A 20,392-nucleotide genomic window follows, 5' to 3' on the forward strand; every position below is an offset into this window, starting at 1 on the left:
GGTGATGAGCAGGGTGCACCCTGGACGGGTTGGAAGTCTTATCACAGGGCTACCACAAAGCCACTCGCATTCACCTCAGCAGTTATTTTAGAATCGCTGATTTTTGCATCATGGGAAGAAGCCAAATTACAAAGAGGGAACCTTACATGTGCACAATGAAAACGCAGCTTGAGATTTGAACAGCTGTGAGGTCACATTTGCTAACCACCATTCAGCTGTGCTTATTATTTTAAATGAGCCTTAAAAAAACTCCTATGAAGTAAAATGACCCAGCTACTATTACAGAAAACACTCACTTTTGGTCCTCCCATCTGGTTTTATGTGTTTTTTATGTGCTTTTAGGTGTGTGTCCCTTATTTTTTATTCTTTTTTTTTTTTTACTCTTCTCTCAGACTGTTTAGCTTAGTTTTCTCCAGCAAAGCCATCAGTTTGTCCATGTCTGGTGTCCTACTCGTGTCATCACCATCTTAAAGGGATAGTTCGCCTCTTTTGACAGGAAGCTGTATGACATCCCATACTAGCAATATTATTTATGAACATTTTCTTACCCTCTACTGCGTCCTGTGAGCCGAGTTCCAGCTGAGTTTTGGTGTTGACGAAGGTAGTTCGGCTAGTTGGCTGGGGTTTAAAAAATAAAGCGTTTTGCTTCTCAAAACAATATGCGTTCAAAAGAGTAATACATTTGCATCACAAAATCGTTCTCCAGGAAAAAGTCAGACCTGTACAATCGATGTAAATGTATTGAACTCGGCTCACAGGACGCAGCAGGGGGTAAGAAAATGTTCATAATTGATATTGCTAGTATGGGATGTCATACAGCTTCATGTCAAAAGAGGCGAACTATCCCTTTAACGTCAGAGCTCTCTTTAAGCTGAAAAGGGATAAAAATGTAATGATGTGAAAAATGACTGATAATAAACAAAAAGGGGGTTTGCTTTGTCGTTTGATTTCAGAATCCAAACTTAAAGCCTGTCATCCTGAGAAAGAGAAGGCAAAGAATAAAGATCGAATCAAACTGGGAGCTTTTCTATTATAGGTAAGAAATAGTTACATTCACCCCAAAGTTGTCTTGTGATGCAGACATTTCATATTTATAGAACAAAAAGTTAGTCTGATAGTTAAAGATCTCAGTGTCTGGTCAGTAAGACTCAAGCTTAAGGCTTACTTCACTGTCTGTCTTAGTTGATGTGAAACATTCATGGCTTCTGCTCCTGCGACGATACAAACCATCAATTTTCAGCTTTCCATTCTGCTTTCCTGTCCTACTTTTTAAAGATTCCAGCTCGACCACGCGCGCTCCAACCTCATCTGGAACCTTAAAACCAGAGAGGAGCTGCGGGACGCTCTGGAGGGGGAGATGCGCGCTTTCGGTGTGGACCGCGAACTCGGCAATGCCACGGTCATCTCCTGGAACCACCAGGAGTTCGAGGTTCGCTGCACTCATCGTAAAAATCGGTGGAATTACAGTCAAATTGCATGTAAACTGTGGAGTGCAACGCAAAAGCAGATGCCGTTCTAAAACCCACAGAAGGATGCCAGTTTAACGCTAATACAAATAAATGTTTGCAGGTGAAATACGAGTGCCTTTCAGACGAGATAAAGATCGGGGATTATTACCTGCGTCTGCTGCTGGAGGAGGATGAAAATGAAGAATCGAGTGGCATCAAGAGATCGTAAGGTTCCAACCCGGCTACAAAAATATTACTTTTCAGCAACGGTTCCATAAAAACACGATTGATCACCCTGCTTCTGTGTGCTTGTAGATACGAGTTCTTCAACGAGCTCTACCACCGCTTTTTGCTTACACCCAAAGTCATGATGAAGTGCCTGTGCCTGCAGGCGCTTGCGATAGTCTACGGCAAGTGCTTCGAGGAGATCGGCCCCTTCGCAGACACAAAATACATCGTGGGCATGCTGGACCGGGTATGTGCAGCCAAACTGTACCTGCAAGCGTTTACGGCGCTTTTATGTCTATCAATAAAGGCTCAAATCTACATCACATACCTTTTGGTTACAGTGTACAGACAAGCTGGAAAGGGACAGACTCATCCTCTTTCTCAACAAGCTCATTCTCAACAAGGTAAATTGTTAAAAAAAATAGATGCCTAAATGAATGATAAAGAGAGGGGCCTAACTTGTTCATTTTTGCAGAAAAATGTGAAAGACGTGATGGATTCAAATGGAGTCCGCATCTTGGTGGACCTGCTCACCATAGCCCACCTGCACACCAGCAGAGCGACTGTGCCACTTCAGGTATGAACTGTGGCCAGAAAGTAGAATTCTCCACTCGGCTCATCCCATATGTGAAAATCTTTGTTCTCCGTTTCCACAGAGCAACGTGCTGGAGGCATCACCGGACATGAAGAGAGAAAGTGAGAAGGAGTGGTACTTTGGTAATGCAGACAAGGAACGAAGAGGGCCTTTTAGTTTTGAGGAGGTAGGTCATTTTGGCCCAGTTTTTGGGATGCTAACAGGTCATTTTGGCCCAGTGTTTAACTGGGATTCATCCTGCTAACGGGTCATTTTGGCCCAGTTTTGGGGATTCATCCTGCTAACAGGTCATTTTGGCCCAGTTTTGGGGATTCATCCTGCTAACAGGTCATTTTTGCCCAGTTTTAACTGGGATTCATCCTGCTAACAGGTCATTTTGGCCCAGTTTTGGGGATTCATCCTGCTAACAGGTCATTTTGGCCCAGTTTTGGGGATTCATCCTGCTGACAGGTCATTTTGGCCCAGTTTTGGGGATTCATCCTGCTAACAGATCATTTTGGCCCAGTTTTGGGGATTCATCCTGCTAACAGGTCATTTTTGCCCACTTTCGGGGATTTTGGCCTGGTTTTTGAGATTCATCCTTTCCAACAGGAATGCTTTACTTTACCATTTTTCTGTTGCATCTTTGTCCAGATGCAGGAGTTTTGGAGCACAGGTGTCCTCACAGCAAAGACACGCTGCTGGGCACAGGGGATGGATGGTTGGCGCCCCCTACAGGCCATTCCCCAACTGAAGTGGTGCCTCCTGGCCTCCGGACAGGCAGTGATGAACGAGTCTGATCTGGCAACGCTGATCCTCAACATGCTAATCACCATGTGCTCGTACTACCCAAGCCGGTGGGGACTACTGGTTGTGTGTTTTGTTTTCCCATCTTGTGTTTTTTACAGTAATAATTTCATGAACCTGTCGGGTCGTTTTAAGGTTTGTTTGGAAGGACAAATCGGTGAACAATAATTATGATAACGCTCTTAATTTACTTTGTATCTAGGGACCCAGATAACGCCATTATCCGTCCTTTACCTAAGATCAAGAGGATGATCAGCGACAATGCCTGTCTCCCACACATTGTCCAGGTAAAGTTGTGCTATATAAGTCCTACTCGAGTAGATGGAGTGATAATATGAAGTGACATTCTGTGGTTTCCCATTGTCCACTCCAGCTGCTGTTGACGTTTGACCCCATCCTGGTGGAAAAGGTTGCTAATCTTATGTACCTAGTGATGCAGGACAACCCCAACCTGCAACGCCTCTATTTAACAGGAGTCTTCTTCTTCATCATGATGTACACAGGCTCCAACGTTCTTCCTGTTGCAAGGTAAAAGCATGTCATGGACCATACACGCTGTCTAACACATTCATCTACTTCTATGTTCTACACAAATGAAAGAAAAGATTGCTTATTAGTTCCATGTTAAAAGAAATATAAGAAATGAAAGGTCAGTGTTGTGTGTGCCGCGATATCTGACATTTCCTTCTTTTCTTTAGGTTCCTGAAGTACACTCATTTGAAACAAGCCTTCAAATCAGAAGAGGTGAAAATAACTTTTGGATGTGAAATCTTTTACCTTTTAATAAAAACAGATTAATTCCAATGAATGAAGTCGGCGTTCTTCTGAAAATGATCTGTCGTGCTTGTGTCCACAGTCCAAGGGGCAGGACATCGTGCAGCGTAGTGTTCTGGGACCAGTGTTGCCTGAGGCCATGGTGTGCTATCTGGAAAACTACGAGGCCGAGCGCTTCTCTGAGATATTCCTTGGGGAATTTGACACACCAGAGGCCATATGGAGCAGTGAGATGAGGTGTGAAGAGGCCTCTGTCTTGCCTGGCTCCTTCTTATTTAGATGGCTGTCTGGTTTATGTGAATGTCTTTGAACTCTCTGTTTCAGGCGGCTGATGATAGAGAAGATAGCAGCTCATGTTGCAGACTTCAGCCCCAGGCTGCAGAGCAACACACGAGCCCTTTACCAGTACTGCCCCATTCCTGTAATCAGCTTCCCTCAGCTGGACAACGAGCTCTTCTGCAACATCTACTACCTCAGACATCTGTGCGACACCATTCGCTTCCCCAACTGGCCCATTAGGGATGCTGTATGTGTTTTCTCACCTTACTTTTTTTTTAGTGTCCTGCTTCTGTTTTCTACCAAAGGGTTCATGAGGCACTACTCTGATTACTCCTGCAGGTGAAGCTACTGAAAGACACTCTTGAAGCTTGGAAAAGAGAGGTGGAGAAGAAGCCTCCTTCGATGTCTGTGGATGATGCGTATGAAGTCCTCAACCTGCCTAAAGGACAGGGCCAGTGAGTAAAAAAAAAAAACACGTTCTGCTTTTAAAATGATCATAGATGGTACACAACACATTGAGTTGATTTCCTGTGGCATTATGTCCCTTACTGTCATTGAAAGTTGTCTTTTTTTTTTTTGTCTTTAGGCATGAGGAAAGTAAAATTAGGAAAGCCTACTTCAGACTGGCACAGAAGTACCATCCTGACAAAAACCCAGAGGGAAGGGTGCGTGTGGTCACCATCACTGCAATATGCATAATAATAACTAGGGCTGGGCAACGATTAAAATATTTAATCTGATTAATCACGATTTATCGCATTTGTACGCAAAATCCAAAAATGAATTCAAAAGTAGTGTATAGCTTTTAGCATTTAGTTTTATTTTAAATGTGCTGCCATATGAATGAAAGTGCCATAACATTTGTTGTGCAAACACACTTTTAACATCAGCATTTTGATCTAGTTTTTATGTAGAAGCCTCACTCCACTGTCTGTTTCCTTGAATGACTTGCTGCTATCAGTTGTGTGTTTTGCCTTTAAGTGATATTTTAGACTGGAACTACTACGCTGAGAAGACGATTCAACTTGGCAGTGTTTACAGATGACGACTCTGCCGTCTGGAAGAACTTTAAAATGAAAATGGCCGAGTAAAAGTTCCGTACCCTTCTCCCATGTTTGGTGGATCCGCCGATTACTTTCTTTTCCTGTTCCACAGCAGACAGCAACAGACTTTTACAAAATAAAAGCCTGTGAGCAACAGACCTTTACAAAATTAAAGCCTGTGAGCAGCAGACTTTTACAATAATAAAATAAATAATAAAACGGGTGGTTTGTGGCGTAGTGGGTTGAGCAGGCGCCCCATGTACAAGAAGCTATGGTCCTCGCTGAAGCTGGCCCCGGTTCGAGTCCTGCATCGGACGGCCCTGTGCTGTGTGTTGTTCCCCGTCTCTCTGCTTCCTGTCTCTCTGATCTTTCCTATCCATTAAAGGCACAAAAGGCCCCCCCAAATTTTTTTTTTTAATTAAAAATAAATAAAATAAAACATGCGTTAATCCGATAATAACGAGTTAACTCGCCCAGCCCTAACAATAACTATTTAGAATGATTTTAGCAACTTGTTTTGTATTTCAGGACATGTTTGAGAGAGTTAACAAAGCCTACGAGTTCCTCTGCACAAAGTCTGCCCGAATAGTGGACGGCCCCGACCCAGAAAACATTATCCTCATCCTCAAAGCCCAGAGCATACTGTTCAACCGACACAAACAAGGTGTGTAGGTTGAAAAGATTGTTACAGTGAAAGTGAAGATGTGATGTGGGCTTTTTGTTGCTAATCATTGCTAATTGTTATGTTCCTCCACAGAACTGGAACCTTACAAATATGCCGGTTACCCCATGCTCATCAAAACCATCACGATGGAGACCGAGGACGAGCAGCTTTTCTCTAAAACATCGCCTCTCCTCCCGGCTGCTACTGACCTGGCCTTCCACACGGTGAACTGCTCGGCTCTTAACGCAGAGGAACTGCGCCGTGAGAACGGCATCGAGGTATTTACGACGCATTGAGCCCTTAAATATCAGCATCTGGGAATACTAACTGTGGGTAACCGAGTCTGTTCTGTTTCTTCAGATATTATTGGAGGCTCTCTCTCGTTGTGTTGCTGTGTTAACGGCATCCAGCAAGCTTGATGACATGGCTGTACAGGTAGAATGATCAGAACATGCTTTTGTTTGTTTTTTGGTATTTGCAAAGATTTCTTCAACTCTTACTCCACCCACAGGTGTGCGGGCACATCTGTAGGTGCTACAGTGTGGCAGCACAGTTTGAAGAATGCAGGGAGAAGATCATTGAACTGCCCAACATCATCCGGGACCTCTGTCACATCTTGTTCTACGGAAAGGTTTGGATCTGTGTTCTGATCAGATATGAACGTGTCCCATTGACATTTTCACACTCATTGGGGTCACATGGCTCTGAAAGGATCAGATTATTGTCTAAATTACAATAAGAATGAGTTGAGCAAGGGTAATTCTCCTTGGATATATGGCGCTGAACGAATCGGATCAGAGGCACAAAGCGTGTCATACCCCGGTATGATAGGTGGCGCTGTACCCATTCCAACTATTGCTAATAGAGCCACTTCCTGTTGACCTCTTCAACACCAACAACAACAAACACAAACTCAGGTATTGGAGAAAGATGGAGAACGCAGAGCAAGATGAAGCTACGTCCCTCTACATTTGGTCTGTGATGAGCTGCTTGTTGCACAAACGAGATGCACAACGGAGCATTCTCCATCGCGTTGTTTGTTTCTTTCAGACGGCGACAACAACAGTAATATCGTCTCCTTTGACTTCGGGGTCACGATCCCGGGAAAAAATCTCGAGCATGCGCAGAACGCAAAGTCTAATTCACTGTCTACAAGCAGGTTTACTTTTACTTTCAACCGAGTTATCTCGGGGTCTTAATCCGATCCAATTTCTTGTCAGATTAAGGTGTCTACATGCAGTTTTATTAATCTGTAATTTAGCCAATAATCCGATCCTTTCAGTGCCATGTAACCCCACTGACTGATGACTTGTCTGTTAATGCTTGCTGTCATCAGAGGCTGTTATCTTACATCAGTGTTAATTGCTTAACAAATAACTGCTAGCCATCTTTTTCTTCTGCCTCTAATAGTTTTAGATCAGTGATTTTGGCCCCTTTAAGAGCCACCCGCTGCTCACCAAATGATCAGGAAATACAGATGGAATCCAGCTGTTTAGGTGCTGAAGAGAATCAGTTTTCAAATAATTAGTTTTATTAATGTGTTATAATGAGAAAGACGAGCTTAAATGGAAGTGTTTCATAGGAATTGTGTTGCCCAACAGTGATCCATTCTTTCTCCACCTTGCCTCCTCTCAGGGTCTCCCAAAGACTGCTGCACTGGCAGTTCAGTGCGTCAGCTCCTTCGCGGTGGATTTCTTCCTGCAAACCCATCTGTATCACGCTGGTGTGCTCTGGCACCTTCTGGTCCACCTCTTCAACTACGACTACACCCTGGAGGAGAGTGGAGTGCAGGCTAACCAGGACACAAACCAGCAGGAGGTTGCCAACAGCTTGGCCAAGCTCAGCCTGGTGGCACTCAGTCGTCTGGGAGGCTACGCTCAGACGCCACACTCCCCGGATGGCAACAACCCTGTTTCAGAGACCAACGGCATAGAGGGAACCCCTCCAGAGAACCCCACCATCCGTAAGAGCTTAGCATCCATGCTCACACCGTACATCTCAAAGAAGCTGGGGACAGGATCTCCTGCTGAGGTCAGTCGAACGGGGGGTCGAGCAGAGTTGGGTTCGTGCTGCATGTCACGGATCATCAGAGGATATAATTAGATTCTCCTTGTGCTGCTTTCAGGTTTTGAAGCTGCTGAATAGTAACTCTGAGAATCCCTACCTGATCTGGAACAACGGAACACGAGCCGAGCTGTTGGAGTTCCTGGAGGGTCAACAGGAGGGAAACATCAAGAGGGTCAGCAAGACTCGCAGCCGTTCAGATTTAGGTGACGGAGTGACGTGCATGCGCGATTACTCACGTAGCCGCGTTGTTTCTTTCAACAGGGAGAAAATGACAAGAGCTTCGGTGCAGAGTTTCTGTTCAGTGATCACAGCAAAGAGCTCATCGTGGGGGAAATATTTGTCCGGGTGTACAACGAGCAACCTTCTTTCCCGCTGGAGGTGAGTGTTCCAGCTCCGCTTAGTCGTGTTGTTGTTTGGCGTTACAGAGGCAGAGGTTTCCAGGCAGATAACACGAATCTCCATTCTTAAACCTCATCTTTAAAAAGACCCTTAAACAGTGGTTGAAAGCAACCCAGACCTGCTCTCATGGGTATCCCTCCCTCTTTTCCATTTTGTGTATGAACTCTTAACTTTGATGTGAATTAGTGTTTTTTTTATTTTATTTTTTTTTATGTCAGATTTCTGCATGTTATATCCATTTGTCATGGTGTATTGTCCGTATGTTGTTTTTTTTTTTATGATACCTGCCTTAGGACAACGGATGAAATTTAGCAACTGTGCTAACTCTGGCATATTTACATTGATGCTCTGCTGATATGTTGATTAATCTAAATAAATAAAAAAATAAAAAATCGCTGTTAATGTCAGAAGTGTATGTAAATCTCTCTACCGTCTCTCTGTTTAGTTCCCCAAAGCCTTTGCTGCCAGCCTGCTGGACTACGTCGGCTCGCAGGCTCAGTACCTCCACACTCTGCTGGCTATGAGTCAGAGCAACAAGGTGGAGTCCCAGCAGCACGCCGAGAGGCTACGTTTCGCTGAGATGGCTTTGGAGGCTCTGCGTAATGTCATCAAGAACAACCCTGGTGAGAAGGAACACCGATGAATGCTGAGTTGTATTTAGTAGCTTTAAAGCTTCTTTTCTGAGCTGCTCTCTGCTTTCAACCACAGGCTCAGAATCTGAGTGCATTGGCCATTTCAAGCTGCTCTTCTCTTTGTTGCGGGTGCATGGAGCCGGCAGAGTGCAGCAGCTGGTTTTGGAGGTAGAGTCGATTAAATCTGGGTCCGGACTTTTATATCTTGTGTGGATCCCTGTGAGGCCTCATCGTAATCGCATCGGTTTCTCCTGCAGGTTGTGAATACGGTGACGTCAAACCAAGAATGCGTGAGCAACATCGCCGAGTCCCTGGTGTTGTCCAACCTTTTGTTGCTGATGCACTCACTTCCCTCCAGTAAGCAGCTGTAATAGCGATCATTCTGTGTGGGATTCTTTCTCTGCTTTCATTGTTGAGCAGTGACCTTAAATTCATGTTCTTGCATCTTTAGGCAGGCAGTTGGTGCTGGAAACCCTCTATGCACTGACTTCAAACACAAAGATAGTCAAAGAGGCTATGGCCAAAGGTCGGTGAACTTGTACTTTTTTACATGTATATATATTTATATGTGTGTGATTTTTGCCTGCATAATGTTTCCGTTTATCTATGTCTCACAGGTGCTCTGATCTACTTGCTGGACCTCTTCTGTAACTGCACACACCCCCAGGTTCGCACTCAGACTGCGGAGCTCTTCTCTAAGATGACCTCAGACAAACTGGTTGGACCAAAGGTCAGCCTGGACTGATATGTTGTATAAACACTTGAAAAATCATCATCATATCTGCGAATAACTCACATTTTGTGTCTCTTGCTCTCTGCCAGGTACGTCTCACACTCGTGCGCTTCCTTCCGGGTGTTTTCATGGATGCGATGCGAGACAACGCCGAGGCGGCCGTTCACATATTTGAAGGAACGCACGAAAACCCCGAGCTCATCTGGAACGACAACTCAAGGGAGAAAGTGTCCACCACCGTCCGGGAGATGATGCTTGAGTATGTTTGATTTGTGGTGTAAGCAGCCGTTACCAGAACTGTCTCAGAGGGTGATGTCGATGCTTTTCTATGTCTCTGCAGACACTTTAAGCAGCAGAAGGACAATCCTGATGTGAACTGGAAGGTAAGTGTTAATCAGTTTGTCCGTATGTTTTGTGGCTCGGTGTGAAAATCAACTTTTTTGCGTTTGTGTTCAGTTGCCGGATGATTTCACGGTGGCTTATGGAGCGGGTCAGGGGGAGCTTGAGGTCGGTGGAGTCTTCTTGCGCATCTTTATTGCTCAGCCTGGGTGGGTGCTACGCAAGCCTCGAGAGTTCCTGGTGTCCCTCCTGGAAACCCTGACCGAGCTGCTGGAAAAGAACAACCCCAACGTGAGCAGATGTGCTATATGGAAACTAAAAAAAACTAATTATTTTTGCCTTTCTTTTTTTTTTTGTTTAATATTTTTATTGGGAAGTAAGGCACATTGGAATAGAAATCAATGTCACATTTACATTGAGCATTGTATCACCACTGTCAGTTTGAGCAAACATATTGATACAGTCAAAATAATGTGCATCTTGATGAGTTAACAAGAAAAAAGCATACAGTCTACCTCCTCTAGTGTTTTTGGTTGTTTCTTTTTCACAACAATTCCAGAACAATACACAATTGTAGGGGGCTACTTAACTAACAGTTAATGACATCTATATATAGCAATTGAATAAATATAATAAGTGTAATATGTACATGTGTGTGTAAGCTCTTTTTGCCTTTCTAACTGGCATCTGTGGTTTCCTGCAGGGCGAGGCCCTGGAGACGGTTACCACGGCGGCAGTTTGCCTCTTCAGCACCCAGAGCCAGCTGGCTGACCAGGTTCCTCCTCTGGGCCACCTGCCTCGCGTCCTGGCAGCACTCAACCACAAGAACAACGCCGTGCCCAAGAGCTCCATCCGCCTCATCCACGTCCTGTCGGACAACGAGGTAAGCGTTCCGTGTCTGAGCTGACACTAGATCACAGAAAGCCCAACAGGGGCTTAAACTTCCCCCTCTCTTTGCGACATAAGACAGTGCTGAAGCTGCGTTGTTTTGCACAGCTGTGTGTTCGCTCCATGGCTTCTCTGGAGACGATCGGCCCTCTGATGGCTGGAATGAAGGTTCGGGCAGACATGGCCGGCCTGGCGTGTGAAGCTCTCAACCGCATGTTCCAAAAGGAGCAGACGGAACTAGTTGCTCAGGTGAGTTCTCAGTTTTGTTGCTTTATCTTCACCACGTTCAACGCGGCCTTAACGAAACGTCTCATAACTGATTAACAGGCTCTCAAAGTGGAGCTTGTTCCATACCTCCTGAAATTACTGGAAGGAATTGGCCTGGAGACGTTAGATAACCCTGCAGCTACCAAGGCCCAGATAGTGAAAGCCCTCAAATCCATGACTCGCAGTCTACAGTTTGGAGAGCAGGTATGAGTTAGTAGTTTAACTAATGCAGTGACATCACAGTGATGGATGTGACTTAAAGCCCTTTGCTTTGTAGGTGAATGAAATTCTTGCGAGGTCCTCGGTGTGGAGTGCCTTCAAAGACCAGAAACATGATCTCTTCATCTCAGAGTCCCAGACTGCAGGCTACCTGACAGGTAACGGGTTTATTAGAATGTTTATCAACAGCAAAATATTTCTTTGATTACTTTAAAGGTAGGTCTTGATTCTCTTACTCTCTCTGATCTATGAAGTATTCTCAATGCTTTGCTTTTCCCTAAAAAAACAAAACCAAACACCTGGCTGTTTCTTCACTTGTCCTGAAACCCAGCAACCCTTCCGTCTGTCCACGTCTTTTAACCACCTGGCTCTACCTCTCCCTTCCTCTCTGTCCTCCGCATTTCCTCCTCAGGGGTTTCCACTCCTTCTCTCCTGGCCTCCAGCAGCCCACTGCGAGGTGGGCTTTAGACTCCAGAGCTCGGCCCTCACAGCCCTCCTCTCTCTTGCTCTGATGCAGGTAGACTCGTACCTGACTACTACTACCATCCTCTCCCTCTTTACCTTCATCCCTTTTCCACTCTCATCTTTTCACCTCACAGTACTAAAGATGTCATTTCATCCTCACTAATTCATCTGCTCCATCCTTAAGGTTTATGTGTATACACTGTATATATCATAATCTGAGTTAAAGGGATAATCCGGAGTGAAATGCACTTTAGATCAATTTACGGGATGTTGGGAGTACATACGTTGAGTTGACATCAAAATCATGTCATTTGGATGTGTTTTGAGAATTTCGATTTGACCGTTTTTAGCCAAAAGTCGTTAGCCTGGAAGTGATGAGGGCATCGAGTATCGCCGCTACAAAACGCTATTTTTATACCTCTTCTACAGCTCCAAACAACATAACACTTATGTGGTAGTGAGTAGAGGGTCCCTAAAGCCAAACCGAAGTGTCCCGAGGTCTTCGTGTGGTCGGATATAGAGTCCAGAATGAATTTAATCAAGCCAGTACCTTTCCGGAAATGTGTCTGCTGCAGCTGCCGCTACAGACCGTGGTGAAGTTGGTTTGATATTGGTTTGAAAAAAAAGACACCTTATTTCCTTATTGTGAATATCTGTCGAATATCCAATATCAAACCAACTTCACCACGGTCTGTAGCGGCAGCTGCAGCAGACACATTTCCGGAAAGATACTGGCTTGATTAAATTCATTCTGGACTCTATATCCGACCACACGAAGACCTCGGGACACTTCGGTTTGGCTTTAGGGACCCTCTACTCACTACCACGTAAGTGTTATGTTGTTTGGAGCTGTAGAAGAGGTATAAAAATAGCGTTTTGTAGCGGCGATACCATATGCCCTCATCACTTCCAGGCTAACGACTTTTGGCTAAAAACGGTCAAATCGAAATTCTCAAAACACATCCGAATGATATGATTTTGATGTCAACTCAACGTATGTACTCCCAACATCCCGTAAATTGATCTAAAGTGCATTTTACTCCGGATTATCCCTTTTAAGATGTATGTGTATACACTGTATATATCATAATCTGAGTTAAGGTGTCCTTAGGAAGGACCAAATTGCATCACAAATCAATCAGAAAAAGATGCTAAAAACAGAAAATATCCAGATTGATCAACTGCAAAGTAAGTTCAGGATAGCCAAGCTTTCTTAGTGCTAACTGGACCAACAAACCCCAGTCGGATACAGTCGGTATCACCATGGTGGTAACATACTTTCTGTCTTTTTTAACTCATCTTTACTCACTCAGGCCTGGTCCATGCTTACAGAAAAGGAGCATTCGATGCGTCCTTTTAATGCTTGCACACCGCCTCTTCAGTCGAGTGAAGAGAGCACATAATCTGCCACCAAGGAGTTTATATGCTCAAGTTACCATTAAGACAAATTCTGGCTTAACGCCTAAAACTCCTGGCTGACTCATCTTGCCTTGAAGCCCTGTGTTTTAGTGGTTCTCCCCACAGAACTGAATACAACTATTGACCCTCATACTCCATGTACAACCCCTCATACAAAAGCATCCAAAGTTAGAATCCTGCAGCCATCACCCCTTCATAAACCACAGTCAGTAGTTTCTGGGTGTGTCCACACAGTGTTTTTACAGTGGGAGCGAAATGCTCGCCAACGTTTTGGCTGAGCTTCTCCGGTACAGTTTAGGATGGACAAACGCAGGCAGAAGTACTTCTTTTCCATTGTTTATGTTGCCTGGATGATGACTTCTACTTGTATGATGAAAAAAAGAATGAATATAATTATAATAATATATTATATATATTATAATATATATTTTTAATATCATATAATCTAATAATGAATATAATATAATATAAAAAAATAATGAATATTTCAGAAAAGTGCCAAACTACACTTTGTGGACACTCGGCTCCAGTTAAGTGCATCATTGCAGTTCACAAGTCGCACTCGAGCTACCTTTAGGTCGCACCTGGGCCGTAACTTGCCGTTCTCCTCCCTTCTTATAGGTCCAGGAGTGGCAGGTTACCTTACAGCAGGAACTGGCACCACTGTTATGCCCAGCGTCCCACCCCCTGTGGACAATGACATTGGAGACCAAGGCTGAAGGACCCACGCACGGTCGCGCTCAGGCACCCAGGCTGCCCTGCAGTTTCACGTCTGCGGCTCAGAGAGAACCTGTTCAGCTCCCCAGAGGAGGGGATGGAGAAGGAAGACAACCGGGGAGAGCGAGCCGTCACCGAATTTCACCAAAATCTCAGCCCCAGCCCCTCTTTACAAAGGACACTCAAGTCTTCAAAAACACTTTGTTTTAATGGATGACCACATTTGTTTTGTTCCTGTTCCACTTTTGTTTCTTCCAATGACAGAAAAAAAAAAAGTTTACTTTTTGTATGAATATATTTTTTACTTTAGATTTTTCTTCTTTTCTTTCTGATGAGAAAGACGCGGGAAGGCCAAGGCTCGTCATTGGGAAGTCGTTTCTTCCCTCCTCATCCCGTTCCCTCGATCCCTAACCGTCTGTTCTGAAACCCACGACTCACCTGAGGGTGTTTTTTGCCACATTTGTGCACTGGACCTGTCCTCTTTAGTAAATGTAATTTCCGAATCTTTGTAACGGATTCTAACATCGAAAAGGAAAGAAAAGTTACCCAGGAGATGATGAAATGTATTGTTTCTCTGTCCCATTTCTTCACAAAATGATGTGACTGTGACCCTCAGAAGGAAGCTGAGCTGTCTGGTTCTGTCAGGTCATGACACAGATCTCCTCTCCTAATGTCCAGCCTTTTATTCCTCTGATCTTCTTCATACTACATTCTGCTCTTTGAAGGCTACTCTTCTTGCCTGCCTCGTTTTTTTTTTTTAAGTAATTCTCTTCCCCAGAATGCAAAAAGCACTAGAATATTTATGAGTGAAAAATAACCACAGGAAATGAGCTTCTGCTGACATGACGAATGACTTTGATTATGAATCTATGTGAAAGACTAGTGCAATTTGTGAAATGTAATATTACGTATATAAACTTTCTATATTGAATGTACATTTAAAAAAAGAATCAGTCACACTTGTACATAAAATTTTAAGAATAAAAGGGAACCCACAATGTTTTTCTTTTGTATTTAGATTTGTATTTGTCAAACTATCCGCGTTCCTCTCTCATATTGAGACGTAGGTATCCGAGTTCTGTATTTACTAAATAACAAAACTGATACGTTTATTTTCTAAGAGGGAAGTAATCGCATATTAGCCAATACAAGTCATGGCCTGCTGATCATATTGTTTCTGCGTGGGTGCCATAAAGAAGCTTTTTCTGGAAAATTCCTAGTTTGACCACGTTTGGGACAACAAATAAATCACTTTCATCTACATGTGTTAGAAATGATATAAATTCAGGGTTCAGTGAATAATCACCCAAACTACTGAAAATTTAATTTATTATTTCTTTATCCCAGCATCGTCGCCTCACAGCAAGAAGGTTCCAAGTTCGATTCCCGGCTGGCGCCTTTCTGTGTGGAGGTTGCACGTTCTCTCCGTGTATGAGTGGCTTCTCTCCGGGTAGTCCCACCATCCAAAAGCATGCATGTTAGGTTAATTGGTGACTCTAAATTGTCCCTAGGAGTGAGTGTGAGTGAATGTGAGTGTGTGTGTGACCCCTAGGGGTCTCAAAATTGAAGCAAAATTACTGAAATTTAACGTTTTAACGCAGCTTTTTAGGGAAGATTAATGTGCGTACGTTCTATATGTTCTATAAATACCTTATACAGTGAAATTACTGCAATGATATGACTATTATGAGGCAAGAGTGTAAACAAATGGCACACACATGAATACATTCGGTTCACTGATTCCACCCGTTAGCTCGCGCTGTCTTATTATCACGCTGACCAATGGCAGCTTTGCAGACTTATCTCAGCCAAATTAATAAGGCAAAGCAAGTTTATCTGTGCAGAACAATTCATCAACAAGGTGATTCAGAGTGCTTTACAGATACATTAAAACAGTAGAAATAAAAAGCACGATTTAAATTTTAAACAAAAAAGAAAGAAATAAGAACAATAGATAAAATCAGATATAATCAGAAGTTAAAATGTGATTAAGTTTTGAAACTCAAGCTTCAGATTTGGAGCTTTATTCAAATGCAGCTGAAAATAGGTGTGTCTTCAACCTGGACTTAAATACACTGAGTGTTTCAGCTGATCTGAGGCTTTCTGGGAGTTTGTTCAAGACATGTGGAGCATAGAAGCTGAATGCAGCTCCTCCATGTCTGGTTCTGACTCTGGGAACTGATAGAAGACCGGATCCAGATGAGCTGAGGGGTCTGGAAGGTTCATACTGGGTCAGGAGGTCACTGATGTATTCTGGTCCTGGACCATTCAGAGCTTTATAGACCTTAACACATGGAAAATAAGAAAGCAATATCATACAAGTATAGCTGTAAAACCTCTTCCTCCACTGTGTTTTTTTAGATCAGAGTTGAAGTCTTTTGTTACTGATCATCATCATCATCATCATCAACTTTATTATATAGCCTTTTAACACAGCTGTGGCTGAAACAAAATGCTGTACAACACAAAATAAAAGAAGGCTTACAACACAAAAACAATGTAAAAACAACAACAATATTAAAATAATAACAACAATAAAACAACACTAGAAACAGAGTCTCATGCTGGGTTAAAAGCCAGGGAATAAAAATGGGTCTTGAGACGGGTTTTAAAAATGGGCAGTGAAGGGGCCTGTCTAATGTGAAACGGGAGGTCGTTCCAAAGTTTCGGACCGGCAACAGAAAAGGCTCTGTCTCCTCTGAGCTTCCGTTTGGCCCTCGGTACCTCCAGGTATATCACCGTGGAGGTCAAACAGAGTTTCACTGCATCTGAACGCTGTCTCCTCAGTCCATCTCTGCTCCGCTGTGCAGGTGTGTTGCCTCCAGAAACCTGAGCCTGCTGCAGCAGCGGAGTTGGCCTTTCCTTACATTAAGTCTTAGATTAATTGGCCCAGGCGCGATCTGACGGCCAACAAGGATTTGCATTGGGAAAAAAGAACAATCTGACGATTTGAATATTAATTCAAATTGTGGGCGTACTCAGTAGCGCCTTTTGAATTAGATTACATGGTGTAAATTGTACTCAAGTATGAGTAAAATTACACACTTGAAAAAAATACTCATAAAAGTACAAGTACCCAAAAATCTACCTAATTACAGTAACGGGAGTATTTGTAATTCATTACTTCCACCCCTGAGATTTAGTAATCATTCACGTTTGTGTGGATTTAAGTGGATTTGAATGTCTATTTCTGCACTGTAGACTGCGTGGTTTCTCCACAGTGATAATAAGTAAAGTCTGCTGTGTGAAAAGATATTTGAGATATGACTTTGAGGTAGATTAAACCAATGTTAATTATTTTCCATTCAATTTAAATACAAAAGTAGAATCCTGACTTGATTAATTATGGAAAAGTAGGAAAGTATGGTATTTACTGGTTTTATGAAATAGTTAGAATATACCTTTATGGTTTTTTTCTGATAATATTTCCAACCTAATGTGTACATGTTTAATTGAGATGTGCGTGCGATGGAACTTTTGAACATGCAGTCCGAATCCTCTCGGACAGATTAATGGGTAACACCGGAAATTGCGTCAATGGCGCGAACCATAGAAATAGAGAGTAGAATCAGGAGTCTTCAACACAAATCAGCTTTACAAACTTAGCCAAGCAAGTACACGGGGGACAAAATGGTCTACTGATACGATCAAAAAAGGTCTACAATTAAAGTTTGCATGTGAAGCTACACATGCACTTGTCTTCATGCTTGCCGGAGTGACTACACGATGGAAACAAACAGTTGGATATCACTTCACCAGCAATTCAGTGGATGGCACAAAACTAAAGCCTCTTGTACTTGAGATACTGAAGAAGGCCAAAGACATTGGGCTACATGTGACAGCAATAACATCAGACATGGGTGCTTCAAATCGTGCACTTTGGCTAAGTTTTGGCATTGTTTGCTCTAAATTCAGTAGGACTGTAAACAAAGGGCAGATTTCTGCATTTCATTGCTGATGTTCCCCATATCATCAAAAATATGAAAGCGGCACTTGTCAATGGAAATGACATCATTTTAGGGAAGGAGGTTGTTGAGAAGTTTAATTTAACATCAAACACAGTCACTGTCAAGCATGTCAAAATGCTCCACGATTTTCAGCAAGATAAAGACCTGAAGCTTGCCCCAAAACTGAAGGAACACACAAATATAAATTGCCAACACAAATGGCTGCTAGGTAGCTCCCTAACAGTTCCTAAATATAAAATAGTCATGCCAATTCTTAAACTGTCATGTGTTTGGGGCGGAACAAAAAATTAAACTTTGATCACTTTTATTTATCCCAAATGGAATTATTTTGTTGCAGCATTTCTCTTTTTGCAAACAATCATCATAAACTTTCATAGTGAAGAGTTAGAGTAATTGGTGTTGGCAGGAAGGACCTCCAGGATCCTCTCTGTAAAGCTCAGTAGTTAATTGCCTTCTCTTGATTTGTGGGTTAAGGTTAAGGCTGATACTGTTGCTAGGCAACTTTCAAGGAACCCTTGACCCCGCCCCGTTTCTAGTAACTCCACCCCCACAGCCAATCAGCTGTCTGTCACTTGAGACTTCAAAGATGACATCATTGTCCTTTATGACATCATAATGACATCACCATTCCAGAGTATATACCTCTGGCAGTACAAATATAGAAGTTCTAATCTGATATCAAAGCACAGAATACATTTAAAGCAAAAACACAATTTGTTACTGTCTCAGACACACAGATTTGTTTTTAAAAATGGAGAAAGTAATGAAACCCAAACTGACACGCTGGCAGACAGTGAAAAATGTGGATGAATATTTAGGCAAGCTTACTGCGGACGCATTAGAAATGAAAAAACAGCAAAACACATATAATGCTGCAATTCAATGTGGAAGAAAATTTACCCACGCCCTCCACGTGGCAACAGTCCAACAGGCCAATGAAGACTTAGCTGAGATGAAAAGAGAGAGAGAAAGAGTGCACAGAGAGTTCGACATTAAAGCCAAAGAAGAAATGCTTCTAAATCTGGCTAAAACCGAACAGCAGCAGCTGGAGATGGTTCGGCTGCAAAGATTTAAAAAATGTGCTAACGTTCAAGAACAGTTTGAACAAATCAGACAAAGGAAGGAAATGGCTGACAAGAAGAAACAAGAGGAGAAGAGAGAAGATGAGAGACAAAAGTTTCTTTACCAAGAATATCTAGAAGAAAATAAGAAGCGAGACATCATCAAGGCTAATGAAAAGAAAAGGGAATTAATGCGGCTACATCAGGACATTTCAGATCATCAGCTCACGAAAGAAATGGAGTTGAGAAAACAAAAGGCTGAGGATGAACACAGAGAACGTGTTGATAGGGAAATAGAAGAACAGGCCAAGAAAAGGCCAAAAGGGGCGCATGAAATTATCAAACAGCGACAGGTTCGTACAGAAATAGTGTCGCGCAAATTAGAGGCCATTAAGAAAGAGCAAGCTGCCATCGAAGATGTAAGAAAACAGAAACTCGAGCTCGAGATCAGATCTTACGATGCTAAAAAGGAGAAGCAGCAGAAAGAGAAGGTGACAAAACGAGCTGCAGACCTAAAAGAAATCATAAGTTACAGAAAAGTTCAGGCAAAAAGGAAAGAGGAGAAGAAGGCTGAAGACAAAAGGAGAGAGAACGAATGGATTGAGGCCCAAGTGATTGACGACTCCCAAGAAGAGGAGAAGGCTCAGAAAAAACGGAGAACCAACGCTGAATACATTAAATACAATGAGGCGTTGGAAGCACAAAAACGTGCCTCAGCTGACCAGATTAGGAAGAATGAAAAATACTCTGCTTTGAAGGCCGCAAGAGAGGCTGATAACATGCAACAACAACAGCAAAAGATTCAAAACGATATTCTGTTAGCTACAGGCCTCAAGAAGGAGGAAGTAAAACTGCTTTTAGGAAAAAGCACAGGAGGACCTGGTTTTCTTATAGATAAGATGGATGACGGTTACAACTGTTCCATAACTAATGAACCTTTGCCCAGAATGTCAACGAACAAGACTAAGTTAATAAAACATTGTCAGGAGCGTAGCAGCCTGCTTCCAAGGCGGAACAAGGAGAGTGTCGAACTGCCTGCCAATACACCCAGACCCTGTCAGGAGCGTAGCAGCCTGCTTCCAAGGCGGAACAAGGAAAGTGTCGAACTGCCTGCCAATACACCCAGACCCTGTCAGGAGCGTAGCAGCCTGCTTCCAAGGCGGAACAAGGAGAGTGTCGAACTGCCTGCCAATACACCCAGACCCTGTCAGGAGCGAAGCAGCCTGCTTCCAAGGCGGAACAAGGAAAGTGTCGAACTGCCTGCCATTACACCCAGACCCTGTCAGGAGCGTAGCAGCCTGCTTCCAAGGCGGAACAAGGAAAGTGTCGAACTGCCTGCCATTACACCCAGACCCTGTCAGGAGCGAAGCAGCCTGCTTCCAAGGCGGAACAAGGAAAGAG

The 20,392-nt window shown here is 43.2% G+C and overlaps 1 protein-coding gene across 3 annotated transcripts in view; it reads left to right on the forward strand.

Moving 5' to 3' along the window:
• Window positions 1–14,964, forward strand: part of dnajc13 (DnaJ heat shock protein family (Hsp40) member C13) — a 33,706-nt gene extending 18,742 nt beyond the window's left edge. For 2 of the 3 annotated variants that reach the window (XM_075451911.1, XM_075451912.1), the window contains 35 exons: window positions 954–1,036; window positions 1,276–1,429; window positions 1,570–1,673; window positions 1,764–1,923; window positions 2,018–2,080; window positions 2,152–2,253; window positions 2,333–2,437; window positions 2,905–3,107; window positions 3,260–3,344; window positions 3,431–3,585; window positions 3,756–3,801; window positions 3,914–4,068; window positions 4,156–4,357; window positions 4,450–4,565; window positions 4,697–4,775; window positions 5,682–5,817; window positions 5,911–6,095; window positions 6,178–6,252; window positions 6,329–6,448; window positions 7,453–7,848; window positions 7,943–8,056; window positions 8,146–8,262; window positions 8,729–8,906; window positions 8,992–9,083; window positions 9,173–9,272; window positions 9,367–9,441; window positions 9,533–9,645; window positions 9,738–9,907; window positions 9,989–10,031; window positions 10,105–10,278; window positions 10,691–10,870; window positions 10,984–11,124; window positions 11,203–11,346; window positions 11,420–11,519; window positions 13,867–14,964. In XM_075451911.1, coding sequence (XP_075308026.1) covers window positions 954–1,036; window positions 1,276–1,429; window positions 1,570–1,673; window positions 1,764–1,923; window positions 2,018–2,080; window positions 2,152–2,253; window positions 2,333–2,437; window positions 2,905–3,107; window positions 3,260–3,344; window positions 3,431–3,585; window positions 3,756–3,801; window positions 3,914–4,068; window positions 4,156–4,357; window positions 4,450–4,565; window positions 4,697–4,775; window positions 5,682–5,817; window positions 5,911–6,095; window positions 6,178–6,252; window positions 6,329–6,448; window positions 7,453–7,848; window positions 7,943–8,056; window positions 8,146–8,262; window positions 8,729–8,906; window positions 8,992–9,083; window positions 9,173–9,272; window positions 9,367–9,441; window positions 9,533–9,645; window positions 9,738–9,907; window positions 9,989–10,031; window positions 10,105–10,278; window positions 10,691–10,870; window positions 10,984–11,124; window positions 11,203–11,346; window positions 11,420–11,519; window positions 13,867–13,964 — 4,563 coding nt within the window. In that variant the 3' untranslated portion in view covers window positions 13,965–14,964. Of the gene's footprint in view, window positions 1–953; window positions 1,037–1,275; window positions 1,430–1,569; window positions 1,674–1,763; window positions 1,924–2,017; window positions 2,081–2,151; window positions 2,254–2,332; window positions 2,438–2,904; window positions 3,108–3,259; window positions 3,345–3,430; window positions 3,586–3,755; window positions 3,802–3,913; window positions 4,069–4,155; window positions 4,358–4,449; window positions 4,566–4,696; window positions 4,776–5,681; window positions 5,818–5,910; window positions 6,096–6,177; window positions 6,253–6,328; window positions 6,449–7,452; window positions 7,849–7,942; window positions 8,057–8,145; window positions 8,263–8,728; window positions 8,907–8,991; window positions 9,084–9,172; window positions 9,273–9,366; window positions 9,442–9,532; window positions 9,646–9,737; window positions 9,908–9,988; window positions 10,032–10,104; window positions 10,279–10,690; window positions 10,871–10,983; window positions 11,125–11,202; window positions 11,347–11,419; window positions 11,520–11,773; window positions 11,879–13,866 lie in introns of all 3 variants that reach the window. The other variant, XM_075451913.1, reaches the window with a different exon arrangement.
• The last annotated feature ends 5,428 nt before the right edge of the window (window positions 14,965–20,392 follow it).

This window comes from Odontesthes bonariensis, chromosome 20 (genome assembly GCF_027942865.1).
Source record: "Odontesthes bonariensis isolate fOdoBon6 chromosome 20, fOdoBon6.hap1, whole genome shotgun sequence".
In the NCBI taxonomy this organism is placed as follows: Eukaryota; Metazoa; Chordata; class Actinopteri; order Atheriniformes; family Atherinopsidae; genus Odontesthes; species Odontesthes bonariensis.